General features: G+C 42.4%; 1 protein-coding gene across 1 annotated transcript; it reads right to left on the bottom strand.

The window, feature by feature from the left end:
• Positions 1–2,313: 2,313 nt before the first annotated feature.
• cfap161 (cilia and flagella associated protein 161) lies at positions 2,314–25,351 on the bottom strand (the record flags this gene model as incomplete). The annotated part of the gene is made up of 9 exons (XM_084185617.1): positions 2,314–2,805; positions 3,656–3,729; positions 7,235–7,357; positions 8,391–8,426; positions 21,467–21,548; positions 21,644–21,719; positions 24,769–24,904; positions 25,103–25,192; positions 25,280–25,351. 9 exons carry the CDS (start codon positions 25,349–25,351, stop codon positions 2,550–2,552), a joined length of 945 nt encoding a protein of 314 aa, XP_084041743.1. The 3' UTR covers positions 2,314–2,549.
• Between the last annotated feature and the right edge of the window lie 502 nt (positions 25,352–25,853).

The raw sequence follows: 25,853 nt of genomic DNA, 5'->3' as shown, positions 1-25,853 counted from the left end.
TGGTGGTGGCAGCATCATGCTGTGGGGATGTTTTTCCATCGGCAGGGACTGGGAAACTGGTCAGAATTGAAGGAATGATGGATGGCGTTAAATACAGGGAAATTCTTGAGGGAAACCTGTTTCAGTCTTCCAGAGATTTGAGACTGGGATGGAGGTTCACCTTCCAGCAGGACAATGACCCTAAGCATACTGATAAAGCAACACTCTTGTGGTTTAAGGGGAAACATTTAAATGTCTTGGAATGGCCTAGTCAAAGCCCAGACCTCAATCCAATTGAGAATCTGTGGTGTGACTTAAAGATTGCTGTACACCAGCGGAACCCATCCAACTTGATGGAGCTGGAGCAGTTTTGCCTTGAAGAATGGGAAAAAATCCCAGTGGCTAGATGTGCCAAGCTTATAGAGACATACCCCAAGAGACTTGCAGCTGTAATTGCTGCAAAAGGTGGCTCTACAAAGTATTGACATTGGGGGGGTGACTAGTTATGCACGCTCAAGTTTTCCGTTTTTTTGTCTTATTTCTTGTTTCACAAGAAAATATATTTTGCATCTTCCAAGTGGTAGGCATGTTGTGTAAATCAAATGATACAAACCCCCCAAAAAATCCATTTTAATTCCAGGTTGTAAGGGAACAAAATAGGAAAAATGCCAAGGGGGGTGAATACTTTCGCAAGCCATTGTATGTATATACTGTATTCTATACTATCTATTGCATCTTAGCCTATGCTGCTCTGATAATGACATTGCTCATCCATATATTTATATATTCTTATTCCATTCATTTACTTAGATTGATGTGTATTAGGTTTTTGTTGTAGAACTGTTAGATATTACTTGCTAGATATTGCTGCACTGTCAGAACTAGAAGCACAAGCATTTCTCTACACTCTCAATAACATCTACTAACCATGTGTATGTGACCAATACATTTGATTTGATTTGAAAGTTTACATTGTGGTTCCGAATGACATCACCAAGAGGTAGAATATTTAGTGGTCCTAAAACGGAACCTTGAGGAACACCAAAACGTACAATTTATTTGTCAGAGGACAAACCATCCACAGAGACGAACTGATATCTTTCCGACATAAGATCTAAACCAGGCAAGAACTTGTCCGTGTAGACAAATGTTGGTTTCCAATCTCTCCAAAGGAATGTGGTGATCGATGGTGTCAAAAGCAGCACTAAGGTCTAGGAGCATGAGGACAGATGCAGAGCCTCGGTCTGATGCCATTAAAAGGTCATTTACCACCTTCACGAGTGCAGTCTCAGTGCTATGATGGGGTCTATAACCAGACTGAAGCGTTTCGTATACATTATTTGTCTTCAGGAAGGCAGTGAGTTGCTGCACAACAGCTTTTTCTAGAGAGAGGAATGGGAGATTTGATATAGGCCGATAGTTTTTTACATTTTCTGGGTCAAGGTTTGGCGTTTTCAAGAAAGGCTTTATCATCTGTGGACTTTTCCATGTGAATATTGAAGTCGCCAAAAATTACAATATTAGGTCCTGGATGGCAGGAAGCTTGGCCCCAGTGATGTACTGGGCCGTACACACTACCCTCTGTAGTGCCTTGCGGTCGGAGGCCGAGCAGTTGCCATACCAGGCGGTGATGCAACCAGTCAGGATGCTCTCGATGGTGCAGCTGTAGAACCTTTTAAGGATCTGAGGACCCATGCCAAACCTTTTCAGTCTCCTGAGGGGGAATAGGCTTTGTCGTGCCCTCTTCACGACTGTCTTGGTGTGTTTGGACCATGATAGTTTGTTGGTGATGTGGACACCAAGGAACTTGAAGCTCTCAACCTGTTCCACTACAGCCCCGTCGATGATAATGGGGGCGTGCTCAGTCCTCTTCTTTTTCCTGTAGTCCACAATCATCTCCTTTGTCTTGGTCACGTTGAGGGAGAGGTTGTTGTCCTGGCACCACACAGCCAGGTCTCTGACCTCCTCCCTATAGGCTGTCTCGTTGTTGTCGGTGATCAGGCCTACCACTGTTGTGTCATCGGCAAACTTAATGATGGTGTTGGAGTCGTGCCTGGCCATGCAGTCATGAGTGAACAGGGAGTACAGGAGGGGACTGAGCACGCACCCCTGAGGGGCCCCCGTGTTGAGGATCAGCGTGGCAGATGTGTTGTTACCTACCCTTACCACCTGGGGGCGGCCCGTCAGGAAGTCCAGGATCCAGTTGCAGAGGGAGGTGTTTAGTCCCAGGGTCCTTAGCTTAGTGATGAGCTTTGAGGGCACTATGGTGTTGAACGCTGAGCTGGTGTTGATGTGATGGGGATGATGATGATGGTGGTGATGATCAATCAATCAATCACATTTATTTATAAAGCCCTTTTTACATCAACAGATGTCACAAAGTGCTATACAGAAACCCAGCCTAAAACCCCACACAGCAAGCAATGCAGATGTAGAAGCATTGGTGATGGTGATGATGATGATGATGATGATGGTGATGATGGCACCACTTTATTATGAGAGCAGTAACAACAGCGAGAGAATCAGAATCAAACCTTTATTGAGACTTTGCTTCTTGATTTCATATGATTTCATCTAGCCTGTTCTGCCTGTTCTGCCTGTTCTGTCTGTGTGCGGTCCAGTACAGTAAGCCCGGCCATAGCCTGTTCTGTCTGTGTGCGGTCCAGTACAGTAAGCCCGGCCATAGCCTGTTCTGTCTGTGTGCGGTCAAGCCCGGCCCCTGCAGAATCAGCGGTCAGCAACAGCCAATGGTTGATGTCTCGCTCGGCCTTATGGGAGTCCAGGAAGGTGTGGGCCGTCACCTCATATTCTTTACCATACAGAGTCCTGCAGGAATATACAGTATAATATTACTTTTACAATACTACTACTACTACAATACTACTACTACTGTCACCTCAGTCTTTACCATACAGAGTCCTGCAGGAATATACAGTATAATATTACTTTTACAATACTACTACTACTACAATACTACTACAATACTACTACTACTGTCACCTCAGTCTTTACCATACAGAGTCCTGTTAAAGACAATAACACCCAATATTACTACTATACTGCTACTATCCTGTGCCTCTAAATTGAAGATGCTCTTCAGAATTTACAAGCGTTTGACGACATTCAGAAACAACTTCACCAACGGAAACTTGTGCTGAATGCCAGAAAGACACAGTTCATGTTTTTTTCCAATCTCAAAGCAGACAAAATGAGTCACTTGTAGATTTGAACTGTAATAAAATGCAAATTAATTACTTTAAAATCATACAATGTGATTTTCTGGATTTTTGTTTTAGATTCCGTCTCTCACAGTTGAAGTGTACCTATGATAAAAATTACAGACCTCTACATGCTTTGTGAGTAGGAAAACCTGCAAAATCGGCAGAGTATCAAATACTTTTTCTCCCCACTGTAGCTACTATACTACTATCCAAGTACTACTGTCACCTCATATTCTTTACCATATGGAGTCCTGAAGGAATAGGTTTAATATTAGATACTATTACTACTATTACTGCTACTACTACTATTACTACTAATTACTACTACAAAATACTACAACAATACAACAAAATACTACAACAATACAACATAGAGTACTAATAGACTACTGCTGCTTCTATCCTGTGTAACCTTTACAGGGTTCTCTCATGTGAAATGTCAAGTAAAGTTTTACCACAAGATGTGCTGTCCTAGAACAGCCAGAGCCTGGTTGGTCTTGCAGTGGGAGATTATTACTTTACTGTTGGTCTGTAGAGACACAGAGTTACATTACTTTACTGTTGGTCTGTAGAGACACAGAGTTACATCACTTTACTGTTGGCCTGTAGAGACACAGAGTTACATCACTTTACTGTTGGCCTGTAGAGAGAGACAGAGTTACATCACTTTACTGTTGGTCTGTAGAGACACAGAGTTACATCACTTTACTGTTGGTCTGTAGAGAGAGACAGAGTTACATCACTTTACTGTTGGCCTGTAGAGAGACACAGAGTTACATCACTTTACTGTTGGCCTGTAGAGACACAGAGTTACATCACTTTACTGTTGGTCTGTAGAGACACAGAGTTACATCACTTTACTGTTGGTCTGTAGAGAGACACAGAGTTACATTACTTTACTGTTGGTCTGTAGAGACACAGAGTTACATTACTTTACTGTTGGTCTGTAGAGACACAGAGTTACATCACTTTACTGTTGGTCTGTAGAGAGACAGAGTTACATCACTTTACTGTTGGTCTGTAGAGAGACACAGAGTTACATCACTTTACTGTTGGTCTGTAGAGAGACACAGAGTTACATCACTTTACTGTTGGTCTGTAGAGAGACAGAGAGTTACATCACTTTACTGTTGGTCTGTAGAGACACAGAGTTACATCACTTTACTGTTGGCCTGTAGAGAGACAGAGAGTTACATCACTTTACTGTTGGTCTGTAGAGACACAGAGTTACATCACTTTACTGTTGGCCTGTAGAGACACAGAGTTACATCACTTTACTGTTGGTCTGTAGAGAGAGACAGAGTTACATCACTTTACTGTTGGTCTGTAGAGACACAGAGTTACATCACTTTACTGTTGGTCTGTAGAGACACAGAGTTACATCACTTTACTGTTGGTCTGTAGAGACACAGAGTTACATCACTTTACTGTTGGTCTGTAGAGACACAGAGTTACATCACTTTACTGTTGGTCTGTAGAGAGACACAGAGTTACATCACTTTACTGTTGGCCTGTAGAGACACAGAGTTACATCACTTTACTGTTGGTCTGTAGAGAGAGACAGAGTTACATCACTTTACTGTTGGTCTGTAGAGAGACACAGAGTTACATCACTTTACTGTTAGTCTGTAGAGAGACACAGAGTTACATCACTTTACTGTTGGTCTGTAGAGAGACACAGAGTTACATCACTTTACTGTTGGTCTGTAGAGACACAGAGTTACATCACTTTACTGTTGGTCTGTAGAGACACAGAGTTACATCACTTTACTGTTAGTCTGTAGAGAGACAGAGTTACATCACTTTACTGTTGGTCTGTAGAGACACAGAGTTACATCACTTTACTGTTGGTCTGTAGAGAGACACAGAGTTACATCACTTTACTGTTGGTCTGTAGAGACACAGAGTTACATCACTTTACTGTTGGTCTGTAGAGACACAGAGTTACATCACTTTACTGTTGGTCTGTAGAGACACAGAGTTACATCACTTTACTGTTGGTCTGTAGAGACACAGAGTTACATCACTTTACTGTTGGCCTGTAGAGAGACACAGAGTTACATCACTTTACTGTTGGTCTGTAGAGAGAGACACAGAGTTACATCACTTTACTGTTGGTCTGTAGAGACACAGAGTTACATCACTTTACTGTTGGTCTGTAGAGAGAGACAGAGTTACATCACTTTACTGTTGGTCTGTAGAGAGACACAGAGTTACATCACTTTACTGTTAGTCTGTAGAGAGACAGAGTTACATCACTTTACTGTTGGTCTGTAGAGACACAGAGTTACATCACTTTACTGTTGGTCTGTAGAGAGACAGAGTTACATCACTTTACTGTTGGTCTGTAGAGAGACAGAGTTACATCACTTTACTGTTGGTCTGTAGAGAGACAGAGTTACATCACTTTACTGTTGGTCTGTAGAGAGACAGAGAGTTACATCACTTTACTGTTGGTCTGTAGAGAGAGACACATAGTTACATCACTTTACTGTTGGTCTGTAGAGAGACACAGAGTTACATCACTTTACTGTTGGTCTGTAGAGACACAGAGTTACATCACTTTACTGTTGGTCTGTAGAGAGACACAGAGTTACATCACTTTACTGTTGGTCTGTAGAGACACAGAGTTACATCACTTTACTGTTGGTCTGTAGAGAGACACAGAGTTACAACACTTTACTGTTGGTCTGTAGAGAGACACAGAGTTACATCACTTTACTGTTGGTCTGTAGAGACACAGAGTTACATCACTTTACTGTTGGTCTGTAGAGAGACACAGAGTTACAACACTTTACTGTTGGTCTGTAGAGAGACACAGAGTTACATCACTTTACTGTTGGTCTGTAGAGAGACACAGAGTTACATCACTTTACTGTTGGTCTGTAGAGAGACACAGAGTTACATCACTTTACTGTTGGTCTGTAGAGAGACACAGAGTTACATCACTTTACTGTTGGTCTGTAGAGAGACACAGAGTTACATCACTTTACTGTTGGTCTGTAGAGAGACACAGAGTTACATCACTTTACTGTTGGTCTGTAGAGAGACACAGAGTTACATCACTTTACTGTTGGTCTGTAGAGACACAGAGTTACATCACTTTACTGTTGGTCTGTAGAGAGACACAGAGTTACATCACTTTACTGTTGGTCTGTAGAGACACAGAGTTACATCACTTTACTGTTGGTCTGTAGAGACACAGAGTTACATCACTTTACTGTTGGTCTGTAGAGACACAGAGTTACATCACTTTACTGTTGGTCTGTAGAGAGACACAGAGTTACATCACTTTACTGTTGGTCTGTAGAGACACAGAGTTACATCACTTTACTCCACATTCTGATTGTGCCTCATTGTTTTGACAGTTGTACACTCTCAGAAAAAAAGGTGCTCTCTAGAACCGAAAAGGGTTCTTCGGCTATCCCCATAGGAGAACCCTTTTTAGAACCCTTTTTGGTTCCAGGTAGAAACCTTTTGGTTCCATTTAGAACTTTTACTACATTGAACCCAAAAGGGTTCTACCGGGAACTAGAAAGGGTTCTCCTGGGAACCAGAAGGGGTTATCCAATGGGGACAGCCGAAGAACCCTTTTGGAACCCTTTTTTCTAAGAGTGTAGACAATTACAAGATGTGTTGTGATCTGATTTTGATCAGATCTTCCTGACCACCTCTGGAGGTAGTCAGGGAACCATTGTGTCTGGATATTTAACAAGTGTAAACAGATCTGGATGGTCAAACCATCATTTTACTGCTCTTCAAAATCATTGATGGGTGGCACCATTGACATATAGCATCAATAAGTGTCTTAAAATAAATAAATTCATATTATTTTCAAAGAAAATCTGTGAAATGATTTGCATACAGAGAGGGACCAGGAAACCTGGTCACAATGTAGACACAGTGGACAGAAAAGAGACGCATTTTAAAACACGTCAAACCTTGATCAGACAGTGATTGGATCATCTTGATCAGATCACAAAAACCGGGCTACTGATAGCATAACCGTGTGTGTGACTGTGTGTTTTACGTACAGGAACAGGCAGCCCCTCATGCTCCAGTCTTTCCTGGGGGTCATTGTGTAGAACCTTCCACCAGGACAGGAAGTTAGCTTGCTGCTCCATGATCACTTCCTGGAGGCGGGACTTCTTGGCGCACTTCAAATCACACCAAACTTTATTTGTAAAGCATATTTCATACACCTAGCTAAAATACACCTCACAGAAATTATAAGAAAGAAAACTGAAATGAAAATAAAGTAAGAAAAAAATGAAGATAAAGTGAAGAAATAAAGACAATCCAGAGTTACACGTCTGTTAGGGGTCAGTCCTTCAATGAAAGAGTTACCAGTCTGTTAGGGGTCAGTCCTTCAATGAAAGAGTTACCAGTCTGTTAGGGGTCAGTCCTTCAATGAAAGAGTTACCAGTCTGTTAGGGGTCAGTCCTTCAATGAAAGAGTTACACGTCTGTTAGGGGTCAGTCCTTCAATGAAAGAGTTACCTGTCTGTTAGGGGTCAGTCCTTCAATGAAAGAGTTACACGTCTGTTAGGGGTCAGTCCTTCAATGAAAGAGTTACACGTCTGTTAGGGGTCAGTCCTTCAATGAAAGAGTTACCTGTCTGTTAGGGGTCAGTCCTTCAATGAAAGAGTTACACGTCTGTTAGGGGTCAGTCCTTCAATGAAAGAGTTACACGTCTGTTAGAGGTCAGTCCTTCAATGAAAGAGTTACACATCTGTTAGGGGTCAGTCCTTCAATGAAAGAGTTACACGTCTGTTAGAGGTCAGTCCTTCAATGAAAGAGTTACACCTCTGTTAGGGGTCAGTCCTTCAATGAAAGAGTTACACATCTGTTAGAGGTCAGTCCTTCAATGAAAGAGTTACACGTCTGTTAGAGGTCAGTCCTTCAATGAAAGAGTTACACATCTGTTAGAGGTCAGTCCTTCAATGAAAGAGTTACACGTCTGTTAGGGGTCAGTCCTTCAATGAAAGAGTTACACATCTGTTAGAGGTCAGTCCTTCAATGAAAGAGTTACACATCTGTTAGAGGTCAGTCCTTCAATGAAAGAGTTACACATCTGTTAGAGGTCAGTCCTTCAATGAAAGAGTTACACATCTGTTAGAGGTCAGTCCTTCAATGAAAGAGTTACCAGTCTGTTAGGGGTCAGTCCTTCAATGAAAGAAAGAACAATCACCTTCTGGAAGGTCTTGTGGTCACTCGTCAGATACAACTGTAAAACACACACACACACAATCACAGACACACACACACACACACACACACTCAGTAAGCTGGTGCTTTCTCTACTTTTTATTTTATTTATATTTTATTTATTTTTATTTAACCTTTATTTAACCAGGTAAGCCAGTTGAGAACAAGTTCTCATTTACAACTGCGACCTGGCCAAGATAAAGCAAAGCAGTGTGATAAAAACAACAACACAGAGTTACATATGGGGTAAAACAAAACATAAAGTCAAAAAATACAACAGAAAATATATATACAGTGTGCGCGAATGTAGCAAGTTATGGAGGTAAGGCAATAAATAGGCCATAGTGCAAAATAATTACAATTAGTATTAACACTGGAATGATAGATGTGCAAGAGATGATGTGCAAATAGAGATACTGGGGTGCAAATTAGCAAAATAAATAACAATATAGGGATGAGGTAGTTGGGTGGCCTAATTACAGATGGGCTGTGTACAGGTGCAGTGATCGGTAAGCTGCTCTGACAACTGATGCTTAAAGTTAGTGAGGGAGATAAGAGTCTCCAGCTTCAGAGATTTTTGCAGTTCGTTCCTGTCATTGGCAGCAGAGAACTGGAAGGAATGGCGGCCAAAGGAGGTGTTGGCTTTGGGGATGACCAGTGAGATATACCTGCTGGAGCGCATACTACGGGTGGGTGTTGCTATGGTGACCAATGAGCTAAGATAAGGCGGGGATTTTCATGGTACGCATCTGTTAGGGGTCAGACATACATGTATTTTAGGGGTCATGGAACACTAGAGGGAGCCATAACCCCATTAACCTGTTTATGTACATGGAACACTAGAGGGAGCCATAACCCCATTAACCTCTTAAGGATCGGACCCTTTTTATTCAATTTTCGCCTGAAATGCCAAACCCAAATCTAACTGCCTGTAGCTCAGGACCTGAAGCAAGGATATGCATATTCTTGATACCATTTGAAAGTAAACACTTTGAAGTTTGTGGAAATGTGAAATGAATGTAGGAGAATATAACACATTAGATCTGGTAAAAGATATTCCATCATCTTTGAAATGCAAGAGAAAGGCCACAATATAATATTGCAGTTTAGGCACAATTTAGATTTTAGCCACTAGATGGCAGCAGTGTGTATGCAAAGTTTCAGATTGATCCAGTGAAGCATTGAAATACTGGACTATTTTGTATCAAGTCTGCCCAAATGTACCGAATTGGTCAATTGATACACAACTATCGAGAACATACAAAAATGATATGGTAATACAAAATGTAAGTTTACACACTCCCAGGAATGTCATACATGATGGATCATTAGCTTATATACTAACTTTCACACGGGTGGGGTGGGTGTGGAGCCAGAAACAGCAGGGGTTCAAACTGTAGGAACCAGTTCCTACATTTGAATATAAAAATTGATTTTATCAAACAAAACTATGCTACATTTTATCTCTGGGACCCTTACGATGACAAATCAGAGCAAGATTACTGAATATAAGTACATTATTTACCTTTAGAGGTAAATGTATCAAACCAGTTGCAATGATGTTGTTGTGCACTCTCCTCAAACAATAGCATGGTATGTTTTCACTGTAATAGCTACTGTTAATTGGACAGTGCAGTTAGATTAACAATAATTTAAGCTTTCTGCCCATATAAGACATGTCTATGTCCTGGAAAGTTTGCTGTTACTTACAACAGTCATGCTAATCACATTAGCGCACGTTAGCTCAACCGTCCCGGTTACGGGACACCAATCCCGTAGAGGTTAAAAGGAAAAAGGTGCTATCCTTTTTGAAAAAATTAAAATGGACACTGCTCTGTTGCAATAAACTCATTTGGATGATAAGGAGCATCTGAAATTGCAACAAGGAGGGTTTGGTCAAGAGTTTCTCATCATTTACATCCAGAAGTAGAGGTGTGGCAATTCTTATAAAAAAGAACCTACAACTTAAGGTGTTGAATTGTGTGAAAGATACATTTGGTCGTTTTGTTATAATTAAAGGTACTTTACAAGGGCAGAACATTTACATAATGAATATTTACTTCCCCCCTGATTTCCTCACTAAGGTGTTTCTAGACTTCTCAGAATTTAACTCAGACACTGCAGTGGTTGGAGGAGATTTTAATTGTTTGTTGAACCCCCTTATTGACAAGTTTCCCAGCAGCATAGCTTCACCCTCTCCTCAAGCTAGGTCGCTTAAAGCTATTTGTGTTGATCTGGGGTAGGCTGATGTCTGGAGAACCTTTCATCCCTCCAACAGAGAGTTGACCTTTTTCTCTGCACCTCATGGATGTCAGACTAGAATTACTTTTTTATGCCCAGGACGTCTTTGCAGTCTGTTGTATCTGCTAATATAGGAAGTATGCTGAGGTGATCCTGGACATAAAACTCAAAGGGGCACCCAATCCATCAAGACATTGGAGATTGAATACAACCATTCTTAAAGACCATACATTTACATCATATTTTATTACAGAGTTTAAAGCATTTTTCTCTATTAACTCTCAATCAACAGATAACCCCTCACTCCTTTCGGAAACCTGTAAAGCGTATGCCAGGGGTCTGATTATGTCATACTCAGCCACTAAGAGGCGGAAAAAACATGAAAAGCAAAAAACGTTAAGAGGGTGACTTAGAAACTAAAGAGAAGGACTACATTACAATTCCCACTCCTGCCCTATTAAAGGAAATATTCCCACTCCTGCCCTATTTAAGGAAATATTCCCACTCCTGCCCTATTAAAGGAAATATTCCCACTCCTGCCCTATTAAAGGAAATATTCCCACTCCTGCCCTATTAAAGGAAATATTCCCACTCCTGCCCTATTAAAGGAAATATTCCCACTCCTGCCCTATTAAAGGAAATATTCCCACTCCTGCCCTATTAAAGGAAATATTCCCACTCCTGCCCTATTAAAGGAAATATTCCCACTCCTGCCCTATTAAAGGAAATATTCCCACTCCTGCCCTATTAAAGGAAATATTCCCACTCCTGCCCTATTAAAGGAAATATTCCCACTCCTGCCCTATTAAAGGAAATATTCCCACTCCTGCCCTATTAAAGGAAATATTCCCACTCCTGCCCTATTAAAGGAAATATTCCCACTCCTGCCCTATTAAAGGAAATATTCCCACTCCTGCCCTATTTAAGGAAATATTCCCACTCCTGCCCTATTAAAGGAAATATTCCCACTCCTGCCCTATTTAAGGAAATATTCCCACTCCTGCCCTATTAAAGGAAATATTCCCACTCCTGCCCTATTAAAGGAAATATTCCCACTCCTGCCCTATTAAAGGAAATATTCCCACTCCTGCCCTATTAAAGGAAATATTCCCACTCCTGCCCTATTAAAGGAAATATTCCCACTCCTGCCCTATTAAAGGAAATATTCCCACTCCTGCCCTATTTAAGGAAATATTCCCACTCCTGCCCTATTAAAGGAAATATTCCCACTCCTGCCCTATTTAAGGAAATATTCCCACTCCTGCCCTATTAAAGGAAATATTCCCACTCCTGCCCTATTAAAGGAAATATTCCCACTCCTGCCCTATTAAAGGAAATATCAGCCCTTGGATCAACATTGGACTCTCTCCTAACATTGGACGCTGAAAAGAAAATGAGATTTGTCAGGCAAAAGCTTTATGAACATGGAGATAAACCAGGAAAATATTTGGCGTACCTAGCTAGCTAAAAAGAGAGCTGACTCCCAGTCAATTGCTACTATTACTGATTCTGATGGTAACCATTTATATGAAAATAAATTGATAAATGAGTCATTTAAGAAATGTAATGCAAATCATTATGCCTCAGAACTGGCAAATGATGCACCCAAACTAATGGAGGACTTGTTTTCTAAGATTGAGCTCCCAAACTAATGGAGGACTTGTTTTCTAAGATTGAGCTCCCAAACTAATGGAGGACTTGTTTTCTAAGATTGAGCTCCCAAACTAATGGAGGACTTGTTTTCTAAGATTGAGCTCTAGACTATTCCAGAAGAACAGAGATCTCTCCTTAATGCCCCTATCACCAAGGAAGAGATCATGTTTGAAGAATCTATAAAATGGCCCCAGGACCAGACAGGTTTTGTAGTGAGTTCTATAAGGACTCCCATGGCCTGATCCCAGGACCAGACAGGTTTTGTAGTGAGTTCTATAAGGACTCCCATGGCCTGATCCCAGGACCAGACAGGTTTTGTAGTGAGTTCTATAAGGACTCCCATGGCCTGATCCCAGGACCAGACAGGTTTTGTAGTGAGTTCTATAAGGAGTCCCATGGCCTGATCCTTGAGCCATGGCTTGATATGTTTAACCACTCATTTTCAAATGACCACCTCCCTCAAACGCTGAGGGAAGCCAACATATCACTTATCCTCAAAAAGGGAAAATGCCCAGAGTCTTGTTCCTCATACAGCCCTTCTGAATGTGGATAGAAAATTGCTTTCTAAAATCCACACGACTAGAGGACTTATTGCCACTATGTGTTGGTCAGATGGTAGAGCATGGCGCTTGCAACGCCAGGGGTTGTGGGTTCGATTCCCACGGGGGGCCAGTATGAAAAACTGTATGCACACAATAACTGTAAGTGGCTCTGGATAAGAGCGTCTGCTAAATGACTCACTAACTGTAAGTGGCTCTGGATAAGAGCGTCTGCTAAATGACTCACTAACTGTAAGTGGCTCTGGATAAGAGCGTCTGCTAAATGACTCACTAACTGTAAGTGGCTCTGGATAAGAGCGTCTGCTAAATGACTCACTAACTGTAAGTGGCTCTGGATAAGAGCGTCTGCTAAATGACTCACTAACTGTAAGTGGCTCTGGATCAGAGCGTCTGCTAAATGACTCACTAACTGTAAGTGGCTCTGGATCAGAGCGTCTGCTAAATGACTCACTAACTGTAAGTGGCTCTGGATCAGAGCGTCTGCTAAATGACTCACTAACTGTAAGTGGCTCTGGATAAGAGCGTCTGCTAAATGACTCACTAACTGTAAGTGGCTCTGGATAAGAGCGTCTGCTAAATGACTCACTAACTGTAAGTGGCTCTGGATAAGAGCGTCTGCTAAATGACTCACTAACTGTAAGTGGCTCTGGATAAGAGCGTCTGCTAAATGACTCACTAACTGTAAGTGGCTCTGGATAAGAGCGTCTGCTAAATGACTCACTAACTGTAAGTGGCTCTGGATAAGAGCGTCTGCTAAATGACTCACTAACTGTAAGTGGCTCTGGATAAGAGCGTCTGCTAAATGACTCACTAACTGTAAGTGGCTCTGGATAAGAGCGTCTGCTAAATGACTCACTAACTGTAAGTGGCTCTGGATAAGAGCGTCTGCTAAATGACTCACTAACTGTAAGTGGCTCTGGATAAGAGCGTCTGCTAAATGACTCACTAACTGTAAGTGGCTCTGGATAAGAGCGTCTGCTAAATGACTCACTAACTGTAAGTGGCTCTGGATAAGAGCGTCTGCTAAATGACTCACTAACTGTAAGTGGCTCTGGATAAGAGCGTCTGCTAAATGACTCACTAACTGTAAGTGGCTCTGGATAAGAGCGTCTGCTAAATGACTCACTAACTGTAAGTGGCTCTGGATAAGAGCGTCTGCTAAATGACTCACTAACTGTAAGTGGCTCTGGATAAGAGCGTCTGCTAAATGACTCACTAACTGTAAGTGGCTCTGGATAAGAGCGTCTGCTAAGTGACTCACTAACTGTAAGTGGCTCTGGATCAGAGCGTCTGCTAAGTGACTCACTAACTGTAAGTGGCTCTGGATCAGAGCGTCTGCTAAGTGACTCACTAACTGTAAGTGGCTCTGGATCAGAGCGTCTGCTAAATGACTCACTAACTGTAAGTGGCTCTGGATCAGAGCGTCTGCTAAATGACTCACTAACTGTAAGTGGCTCTGGATAAGAGCGTCTGCTAAATGACTCACTAACTGTAAGTGGCTCTGGATAAGAGCGTCTGCTAAATGACTCACTAACTGTAAGTGGCTCTGGATAAGAGCGTCTGCTAAATGACTCACTAACTGTAAGTGGCTCTGGATAAGAGCGTCTGCTAAATGACTCACTAACTGTAAGTGGCTCTGGATAAGAGCGTCTGCTAAATGACTCACTAACTGTAAGTGGCTCTGGATAAGAGCGTCTGCTAAATGACTCACTAACTGTAAGTGGCTCTGGATCAGAGCGTCTGCTAAATGACTCACTAACTGTAAGTGGCTCTGGATCAGAGCGTCTGCTAAATGACTCACTAACTGTAAGTGGCTCTGGATCAGAGCGTCTGCTAAATGACTCACTAACTGTAAGTGGCTCTGGATAAGAGCGTCTGCTAAATGACTCACTAACTGTAAGTGGCTCTGGATAAGAGCGTCTGCTAAATGACTCACTAACTGTAAGTGGCTCTGGATAAGAGCGTCTGCTAAATGACTCACTAACTGTAAGTGGCTCTGGATAAGAGCGTCTGCTAAATGACTCACTAACTGTAAGTGGCTCTGGATAAGAGCGTCTGCTAAATGACTCACTAACTGTAAGTGGCTCTGGATAAGAGCGTCTGCTAAATGACTCACTAACTGTAAGTGGCTCTGGATAAGAGCGTCTGCTAAATGACTCACTAACTGTAAGTGGCTCTGGATAAGAGCGTCTGCTAAATGACTCAAATGTAAAAAATTTAATGTGTGAAAGGGGACGAAACAGGCTTCATTAAGGGTCGTAGGTCATGTAACAACGTCAGGCGGCTTCTTAATGTTATTCAAGCCTACCAAGGAAGTGCTGTGGATGGTGTTGTGCTCTCCCTAGATGCTGAGAAAGCATTTGACCTGGAGGGGTGCTACCAATTATTTGGTCTAGGGGACAACTTTATACAATGGGTTTTATATGATGACCTTCAGGCTGCTGTCCTTACTAATGGGCTAAGGTCAAATAGCTTCTCCACACACAGAGGTACCAGACAGGGCTGTCCCTTGTCCCCTCTCCTATTTGCACTCGCTATGGAACCACTGGCCGAGGCCATCAGAGTAACGCCTGCTGTACAGGGTCTGCTCATTGGTGACGTTCATCATAAAATAACCTTGTATGTTGATGATGTTCTGATATTGATCTCTAGCCCCAATACTTAAATTACATCTCTATTATTGAATTATTCAGTGAATTCTCAAGCTACAAGATGAATGTAACTAAATCAGAGGCTTGGTAGTCTTCACTCCGTACCTACTACCTCTCCCCCCTTTCCTTTTAAATGATCTCCCTCAGGTTTTACGTATCTGGGTATAGTCCTAACTCCTAAATTCCAGCAAATGTACAAAGCCAATTTTGTTCCCTTGTTTGATACAATAAGACAGGATCCGGTGCGCTGGAATTCTCTTCCGATATCATGGTTGGGTAGAATATCCCTCTTGAAAATGAACCTTTTACCTAGACTACTTTAACCAATCCAAATGATCCCAGTCTTACTTTCCCATAAGGTAATACAATATTTAAATGGCTGGTTAAGTTAATTCATATGGAGTAAACACAAGCCAAGACTTAAGATGACCAGGTTCTATGGGCGGCTTGGATCTGCCCAATATTAGGTTTTATCAGTGCTTTTATCACTTATGTTAAATGTCTGACTGGATCACAAATGATGACTCCTCTATTTGGTTAGACATTGAGACTTCTTTTTCAAAATACCCCTTGCAGGATCTTATATTTTTCAGAAGTTTCAAGTCTGTAAAAGATCACTGCAATAATCAATCCCATTACACTTAACACACTCCAGGCATGGAGGCAATAATCCCATTACACTTAATATACTCCAGGCATGGAGGCAATAATCCCATTACACTTAATATACTCCAGGCATGGAGGCAATAATCCCATTACACTTAACTCCAGGCATGGAGGCAATAATCCCATTACACTTAATATACTCCAGACATGGAGGCAATAATCCCATTACACTTATCTCCAGGCATGGAGGCAATAATCCCATTAGATTTAACTCCAGGCATGGAGGCAATAATCCCATTAGATTTAACTCCAGGCATGGAGGCAATAATCCCATTAGACTTAACTCCAGGCATGGAGGCAATAATCCCATTAGATTTAACTCCAGGCATGGAGGCAATAATCCCATTAGACTTAACTCCAGGCATGGAGGCAATAGCCCATTACACTTAACTCCAGGCATGGAGGCAATAATCCCATTACACTTAACTCCAGGCATGGAGGCAATAATCCCATTACACTTAACTCCAGGCATGGAGGCAATAATCCCATTACACTTAACTCCAGGCATGGAGGCAATAATCCCATTACACTTAATATACTCCAGGCATGGAGGCAATAATCCCATTACACTTAACTCCAGGCATGGAGGCAATAATCCCATTACACTTAATATACTCCAGGCATGGAGGCAATAATCCCATTACACTTAATATACTCCAGGCATGGAGGCAATAATCCCATTAGATTTAACTCCAGGCATGGAGGCAATAATCCCATTACACTTAACTCCAGGCATGGAGGCAATAATCCCATTTCACTTAACTCCAGGCATGGAGGCAATAATCCCATTACACTTAATATATTCCAGGCATGGAGGTAATAATCCCATTACACTTAACTCCAGGCATGGAGGCAATAATCCCATTACACTTAACTCCAGGCATGGAGGCAATAATCCCATTAGACTTAACTCCAGGCATGGAGGCAATAATCCCATTACACTTAACTCCAGGCATGGAGGCAATAATCCCATTACACTTAATATACTCCAGGCATGGAGGTAATAATCCCATTAGACTTAACTCCAGGCATGGAGGCAATAATCCCATTAGACTTAACTCCAGGCATGGAGGCAATAATCCCATTACACTTAATATATTCCAGGCATGGAGGTAATAATCCCATTACACTTAACTCCAGGCATGGAGGCAATAATCCCATTAGACTTAACTCCAGGCATGGAGGCAATAATCCCATTAGACTTAACTCCAGGCATGGAGGCAATAATCCCATTACACTTAACTCCAGGCATGGAGGCAATAATCCCATTACACTTAACTCCAGGCATGGAGGCAATAATCCCATTACACTTAATATATTCCAGGCATGGAGGTAATAATCCCATTACACTTAACTCCAGGCATGGAGGCAATAATCCCATTAGACTTAACTCCAGGCATGGAGGCAATAATCCCATTAGACTTAACTCCAGGCATGGAGGCAATAATCCCATTACACTTAACTCCAGGCATGGAGGCAATAATCCCATTACACTTAACTCCAGGCATGGAGGCAATAATCCCATTACACTTAATATACTCCAGGCATGGAGGTAATAATCCCATTACACTATACTCCAGGCATGGAGGTCGGAGGTCAGTTCAACTATCCTCTGCTCTTACCCTGATTCTTAACAACACCGATTTTGGACCAGGATTTCTGGATGCTGGCTTTAACATTTGGCTTAATAAGGGCATATGCAGACTAAATGATTTATTTGCTGATAAGATTTTATTGTCATTTGAGCAGATGGTTGAGAAATAGACTCCCAAAGCAGGACTTTTTCCGCTTTCTACAAGTAAGACATTATATTTTGAAGAGCACCACCTTGATTGGCAACCCTGATGTGTCTGTCATTGAAATAATGCTTTTTCTCTCACACAGGAAAATTACTAAGTTTGTTTTATGATGTTTAGGGTCCTTTTCTACTGTTGACACACAGAGGGTGAAGCGAGAGTGGGGGAAAGAATGGTCTGTTCCTATTGACTATCTGTAATTGTACCAGAGCAATCCAATTAAGAATAATACACAGATTATAATAATACATAGATCCCCAAATGTCAGACATGCTTTTAGCCCCTCCTCCTCCTCAGTGTCTCTAATGTACAGCTGATACAGGCAGCCAAACACACTGTTTATGGTCATGTTCCAAACCACAAAGATACTTGTCTAATGTTCTTCAAGAAATTGAAAACATCCTAGGGGGTCGACCTAGAATTGGACACAGTTCTTTGCTGTTAGGTCTCCCTAGTAGACGTGTTACTTCTGTGGTTAAGAGGAGGCTTTGCAACACCCTTACCTTCACAGAGAGGAAAAACATCCTCTCACAGTGGATTAATGACCAGGTCCCTTCTGTTAAAGACTGGCATGAGATACTATTTGAATGGTGCCATTGGAATATCTGAATATCTGTACATTACATTCCAAAACAGATCAGTTCTACAAAGTATGGGAACCTTCTTTAAATGACCTAGAACCTGATTTATCAGCTGTTGTGCTGAAAGGATTTTCTTAGAATGGTGATTGTTTACTTGTCTCAGGATTCCACTGTACCTTCCATGTGTTGGACCTAATTCCGTTATATAAACTTAGCTTTTGTGGTTAATTTCTGTCTGTATGTTCGTTTAATATATATATACACTACCGTTCAAAAGTTTGGGGTCACTTAGAAATGTCCTTGTTTTCAAAAGAAAAACGTTTTTTTTTGTCCCATTAAAATAACATCAAATTGATCAGAAATATAGTGTAGACATTGTTAATGTTGTAAATGGCTATTGTAGCTGGAAACGGCAGATTTTTTATGGAATATCTACATAGGCGTACAGAGGCCCATTATCAGCAACCATCAGTCCTGTGTTCCAATGGCGCGTTGTGTTTGCTAATCCAAGTTTATCATTTTAAACGGCTAATTGATAATTAGAAAACCCTTTTGCAATTATTGTTAGCATAGCTGAAAACTGTTGTGCTGATTAAAGAAGCAATAAAACTGGCCTTCTTGAGACTAGTTGAGAATCTGGAGAATCAGCAATTGTGGGTTCGATTACAGGCTCAAAATGGCCAGAAACAAATAATTTTCTTCTGAAACTCGTCAGTCTATTCTTGTTCTGAGAAATGAAGGCTATTCCATGCGAGAAATTGCCAAGAAACTTAAGATCTTGTACAACGCTGTGTACTACTCCCTTCACAGAACAGCGCAAACTGGCTCTAACCAGAATAGAAAGAGGAGTGGGAGGCCCCGGTGCGCAACTGAGCAAGAGGACAAATACATTAAAGTGTCTAGTTTGAGAAACAGATGCCTCACAGGTCCTCAACTGGCAGCTTCATTAAATAGTACCTGCAAAACACCAGTCTCAACGTCAACAGTGAAGAGGCGACTCCGGGATGCTGACCTTCTAGGCAGAGTTGCAAAGAAAAAGCCATATCTCAGACTGGTCAATAAAAAGAAAAGATTAAGATGGGCAAAAGAACACAGACACTGGACAGAGGAAGATTGGAAAAAAGTGTTATGGACAGACTAATCGAAGTTTGAGGTGTTCGGATCACAAAGAAGAACATTTGTGAGACGCAGACCAAATTAAAAGATGCTGGAGGAGTGCTTGATGCCATCTGTCAAGCATGGTGGAGGCAATGTGATGGTCTGGGGGTGCTTTGGTGGTGGTAAAGTGGGAGATTTGTACAGGGTAAAAGGGATCTTGAAGAAGGAAGGCTATCACTCCATTTTGCAACGCCATGCCATACCCTGTGGACGGCGCTTGATTGGAGCCAATTTCCTCCTACAACAGGACAATGCACAGCTCCAAACTATGCATTAACTATTTAGGGAAGAAGCAGTCAGCTGGTATTCTGTCTATAATGGAGTGGCCAGCACAGTCACCGGATCTCAACCCTATTGAGCTGTTGTGGGAGCAGCTTGACCGTAAGAAGTGCCCATCAAGCCAATCCAACTTGTGGGAGGTGCTTCAGGAAGCGTGGGGTGAAATCTCTTCAGATTACCTCAACAAATTGACAACTAGAATGCCAAAGGTCTGCAAGGCTGTAATTGCTGCAAATGGAGGATTCTTTGACGAAAGCTACGTTTGAAGGACACAATTATTATTTCAATTAAAAATCATTATTTCTAACCTTGTCAATGACTAACATTTCCTATTCATTTTGCTATATTTCCTATTCAAACTCATTTCATGTATGTTTTCATGGAAAACAAGGACATTTCTAAGTGACCCCAAACCTTTGAACGGTAGTGTGTATATATATATATATATATCTTCCCCCAGATTCTCAACTAGTCTCAAGGCCAGTTTTATTGCTTATTTAATCAGCACAACAGTTTTCAGCTATGCTAACAATAATTGCAAAAGGGTTTTCTAATTATCAATTAGCCGTTTAAAATGATAAACTTGGATTAGCAAACACAACGCGCCATTGGAACACAGGATGATGGTTGCTGATAATGGGCCTCTGTACGCCTATGTAGATATTCCATAAAAAATCTGCCGTTTCCAGCTACAATAGCCATTTACAACATTAACAATGTCTACACTATATTTCTGATCAATTTGATGTTATTTTAATGGGACAAAAAAAAACGTTTTTCTTTTGAAAACAAGGACATTTCTAAGTGACCCCAAACTTTTGAACAGTAGTGTAGTTCTATGGGTTAGGGTTAGGTTAAACGTATGTATTATATTATAGAGTTCTAATATGTAGTTCTATGGGTTAGGGTTAAACGTATGTATTATATTATAGAGTTCTAATATGTAGTTCTATGGGTTAGGGTTAGGTTAAACGTATGTATTATATTATAGAGTTCTAATATGTAGTTCTATGGGTTAGGGTTAAACGTATGTATTATACTATAGAGTTCTAATATGTAGTTCTATGGGTTAGGGTTAGGTTAAACGTATGTATTATATTATAGAGTTCTAATATGTAGTTCTATGGGTTAGGGTTAGGTTAAACGTATGTATTATATTATAGAGTTCTAATATGTAGTTCTATGGGTTAGGGTTAGGTTAAACGTATGTATTATATTATAGAGTTCTAATATGTAGTTCTATGGGTTAGGTTAAACGTATGTATTATATTATAGAGTTCTAATATGTAGTTCTATGGGTTAGGGTTAGGTTAAACGTATGTATTATATTATAGAGTTCTAATATGTAGTTCTATGGGTTAGGTTAAACGTATGTATTATATTATAGAGTTCTAATATGTAGTTCTATGGGTTAGGGTTAGGTTAAACGTATGTATTATATTATAGAGTATAATATGTAGTTCTATGTACTCACCCCTCCAGCAAAGCCACTGCTTGTTCTGAGGGCGAAACTCTGATTGAAGCGCAGAGGCTCTCCCTCCGCACTGCCATCCACACTGGACACACACACAGCAGTGTTACAAACACCTAACCCTATTCCTCTGTGTGCGTGTGCGCGTGCGTGTGTGTGTGTGTGTGTGTGTGTGTGTACCTGCTGATGATGAATGCGTTGCGTGTGCATGGCTGAAGACTCCTCCCCCCACTGACTCCACAGGGAGCCTGGATGGCTTGAGAGACAAACAGCATTTATCATATCATCCCTATCATCATCACTATCATCATCCCTATCATCATCACTAGTTTCATCATCATCATCATCATCATCATCCCTATCATCATCACTAGTTTCATCATCATAATCATTATCATCATCATCACTATCATCAAAACGATCATCCTCATCGTAATAAATACAGTCACTATCATCATCATCATCATCACCATCATCACCACTATCATCATCTCACTATCATCATCACCACTATCATCATCACCACTATCATCATCACCACTATCATCATCTCACTATCATCATCACCACTATCATCATCACCACTATCATCTCACTATCATCATCATTATCATTATTACCACTATCATCATCACCACTATCATCATCACCACTATCATCTCACTATCATCATCATTATCACCACTATTATCATCGCCACTATCATCATCACCACTATCATCATCACCACTATCATCATCACCACTATCATCTCACTATCATCATCATTATCAGTATTACCACTATTATCATCACCACTATCATCATCACTACTATCATCATCACCACTATCATCATCACCACTATCATCTCACTATCATCATCACCACTATCATCATCATTATCATTATTACCACTATCATCATCACTACTATCATCATCACCATTATCATCTCACTATCATCATCACCACTATCATCATCATTATCATTATTACCACTATTATCATCACCACTATCATCATCACTACTATCAACATCACCACTATCATCATCACCACTATCATCTCACTATCATCATCACTACTATCATCATCACCACTATCATCATCACCACTATCATCACCACCACTATCACCACCACCACTATCATCTCACTATCATCATCACCACTATCATCATCACCACTATCATCATCATTATCATTATTACCACTATAATTATTACGACGATTATCATCATCATCATCACTACCATCATCACAACCATCATTATTATCATCACCACTGCCATCATCACAACCATCATTACTATCATCACTACCATCATCACAACCATCATTATTATCATCACCACTACCATCATCACAACCATCATGACTATCATCACTACCATCATCATCACCACTATCATCATCACCACTATCATCATCATCATCATCACTATCATTATCATCACTATCATTATCATCATCATCACTATCATCAATATCACTGTCATCATCATTACTATCATCACCATCATCATCGTTGGAACAGTATCCACATTGGTGACATGGATGAAGCTTGTCTTTTGAAAAACCTAAATATTTACTTCTGGCTTAGTGCCACTCCCTCTGGGCTAGGGTTCTGGCTTAGTGCCACTCCCTCTGGACTAGGGTTCTGGCTTAGAGCCACTCCCTCTGGGCTAGGGATCTGGCTTAGAGCCACTCCCTCTGGGCTAGGGATCTGGCTTAGAGCCACTCCCTCTGGGCTAGGGTTCTGGCTTAGAGCCACTCCCTCTGGGCTAGTGTTCTGGCTTAGAGCCACTCCCTCTGGGCTAGGGTTCTGGCTTAGAGCCACTCCCTCTGGGCTAGGGTTCTGGCTTAGAGCCACTCCCTCTGGGCTAGGGTTCTGGCTTAGAGCCACTCCCTCTGGGCTAGGGTTCTGGCTTAGTGCCACTCCCTCTGGACTAGGGTTCTGGCTTAGAGCCACTCCCTCTGGGCTAGGGATCTGGCTTAGAGCCACTCCCTCTGGGCTAGGGATCTGGCTTAGAGCCACTCCCTCTGGGCTAGGGTTCTGGCTTAGAGCCACTCCCTCTGGCTTAGACCCACTCTCTCTGGGCTAGGGATCTGGCTTAGAGCCACTCCCTCTGGGCTAGTGTTCTGGCTTAGACCCACTCCCTCTGGGCTAGGGTTCTGGCTTAGAGCCACTCCCTCTGGGCTAGTGTTCTGGCTTAGAGCCACTCCCTCTGGGCTAGTGTTCTGGCTTAGAGCCACTCCCTCTGGGCTAGGGATCTGGCTTAGTGCCACTCCCTCTGGGCTAGGGTTCTGGCTTAGAGCCACTCCCTCTGGGCTAGGGATCTGGCTTAGAGCCACTCCCTCTGGGCTAGGGATCTGGCTTAGAGCCACTCCCTCTGGGCTAGGGATCTGGCTTAGAGCCACTCCCTCTGGCTTAGAGCCACTCCCTCTGGGCTAGGGATCTGGCTTAGAGCCACTCCCTCTGGGCTAGGGTTCTGGCTTAGAGCCACTCCCTCTGGGCTAGGGTTCTGGCTTAGTGCCACTCCCTCTGGGCTAGGGTTCTGGCTTAGAGCCACTCCCTCTGGCTTAGAGCCACTCCCTCTGGGCTAGGGTTCTGGCTTAGAGCCACTCCCTCTGGCTTAGTGCCACTCCCTCTGGGCTAGGGTTCTGGCTTAGAGCCACTCCCTCTGGGCTAGGGTTCTGGCTTAGAGCCACTCCCTCTGGGCTAGTGTTCTGGCTTAGAGCCACTCCCTCTGGGCTAGGGTTCTGGCTTAGAGCCACTCCCTCTGGGCTAGTGTTCTGGCTTAGAGCCACTCCCTCTGGGCTAGGGTTCTGGCTTAGTGCCACTCCCTCTGGGCTAGGGTTCTGGCTTAGAGCCACTCCCTCTGGGCTAGGGTTCTGGCTTAGTGCCACTCCCTCTGGACTAGGGTTCTGGCTTAGTGCCACTCCCTCTGGACTAGGGTTCTGGCTTAGTGCCACTCCCTCTGGACTAGGGTTCTGGCTTAGAGCCACTCCCTCTGGGCTAGGGTTCTGGCTTAGAGCCACTCCCTCTGGCTTAGTGCCACTCCCTCTGGGCTAGGGTTCTGGCTTAGTGCCACTCCCTCTGGGCTAGGGATCTGGCTTAGTGCCACTCCCTCTGGGCTAGGGTTCTGGCTTAGAGCCACTCCCTCTGGGCTAGGGTTCTGGCTTAGAGCCACTCCCTCTGGACTAGGGTTCTGGCTTAGTGCCACTCCCTCTGGGCTAGGGTTCTGGCTTAGTGCCACTCCCTCTGGGCTAGGGTTATGGCTTAGAGCCACTCCCTCTGGGCTAGGGTTCTGGTGTGCTTGTACCTGGACTAGGCCCCTCCCCAAGGCTGGTCAGGTCAGCATCGATGCTGATTGAACAGCTATTGTCTCCGCTCACATTAGCCAGCATCACCACGTCACCAAAACACACTGCACCTCCCTGAGACACAGACAGGCTGACCTACACACACACACATTAGTTATTTAGCAGCTCTTATCCAGAGCGACACAGTTAATGCATTCATCTTAAGGTAGCTAGGTAGCACAACTCCATATCTCAGTCATAGTAAGTACTTTGTCCTCAATAAAGTAGCTTTCAGCAATGTCAGAGCTAGCAGGAAAAGACTAGTGTGTGATGTCTTGTTTAAGATACTCTGACCTGTTTGAGGATGTTTTCTTTGAGGAAGCCAGTTTTCTGCACCATCAGCTCTCCCCTCTCCTTCCTCTCCAAGAAGTCCTTCAGTGTGTCCTGTGAGGAGAGACAGCTCAGCGTGTGTGTAGGGACAGAGACATCAGTGAAGTCCCCAAACAAAAACGATATTGTAGACAGACTCACCTCCTCCAATGTAACGTCCTCCCTCCAGTTTCCAACACGGACGTTTGGTCTGTATGTCCTAACGTGAGCCATGGTGGTGAAGATGCTTGTTATGCTTGTGTAATTGTGTGTACTTATTGTAAGTTAGCTAAGTAACTAGCTAGTATTTATCCTCTAGCTACCTAGCCAAGCTCTCCAACCAAAACAACTAGACAGGCTCTGTTTAGTCGTCTCCATGGTAACCGGAATGCCGTGATGGCGTCAGTTCCGCTACCTTCCACCAGAGTGTGGACCTGGACTCGTCTATGCAGTGACTTTACACATTACATATACAGGAAAAGAGACACAAAAATACATCCAAAAACACTAATTAAAACAACTTAAAAAGGGCAGTGTTCTCTCACCTCGGCAGACATGGAAGGTGTCAGGATGAACTATACTAGTTCTCTTTTACAGGCAGTTGTCAGCAGTGTTGGGGAGTGTTGAACTATGTAATTCAACTAATATTATAAACTGGGTGGTTCGAGCCCTGAATGCTGATTGGCTGAAAGCCGTGGTATATCAGACCATATACCATGGGTATGACAAAACATGT

Source organism: Coregonus lavaretus (genome assembly GCF_964263955.1).
Source record: "Coregonus lavaretus genome assembly, chromosome: 21".
Taxonomy (NCBI): Eukaryota; Metazoa; Chordata; class Actinopteri; order Salmoniformes; family Salmonidae; genus Coregonus; species Coregonus lavaretus.
Note: the sequence above shows the minus strand (reverse complement) of the source record. Positions and strands in the feature narration are given on the sequence as shown.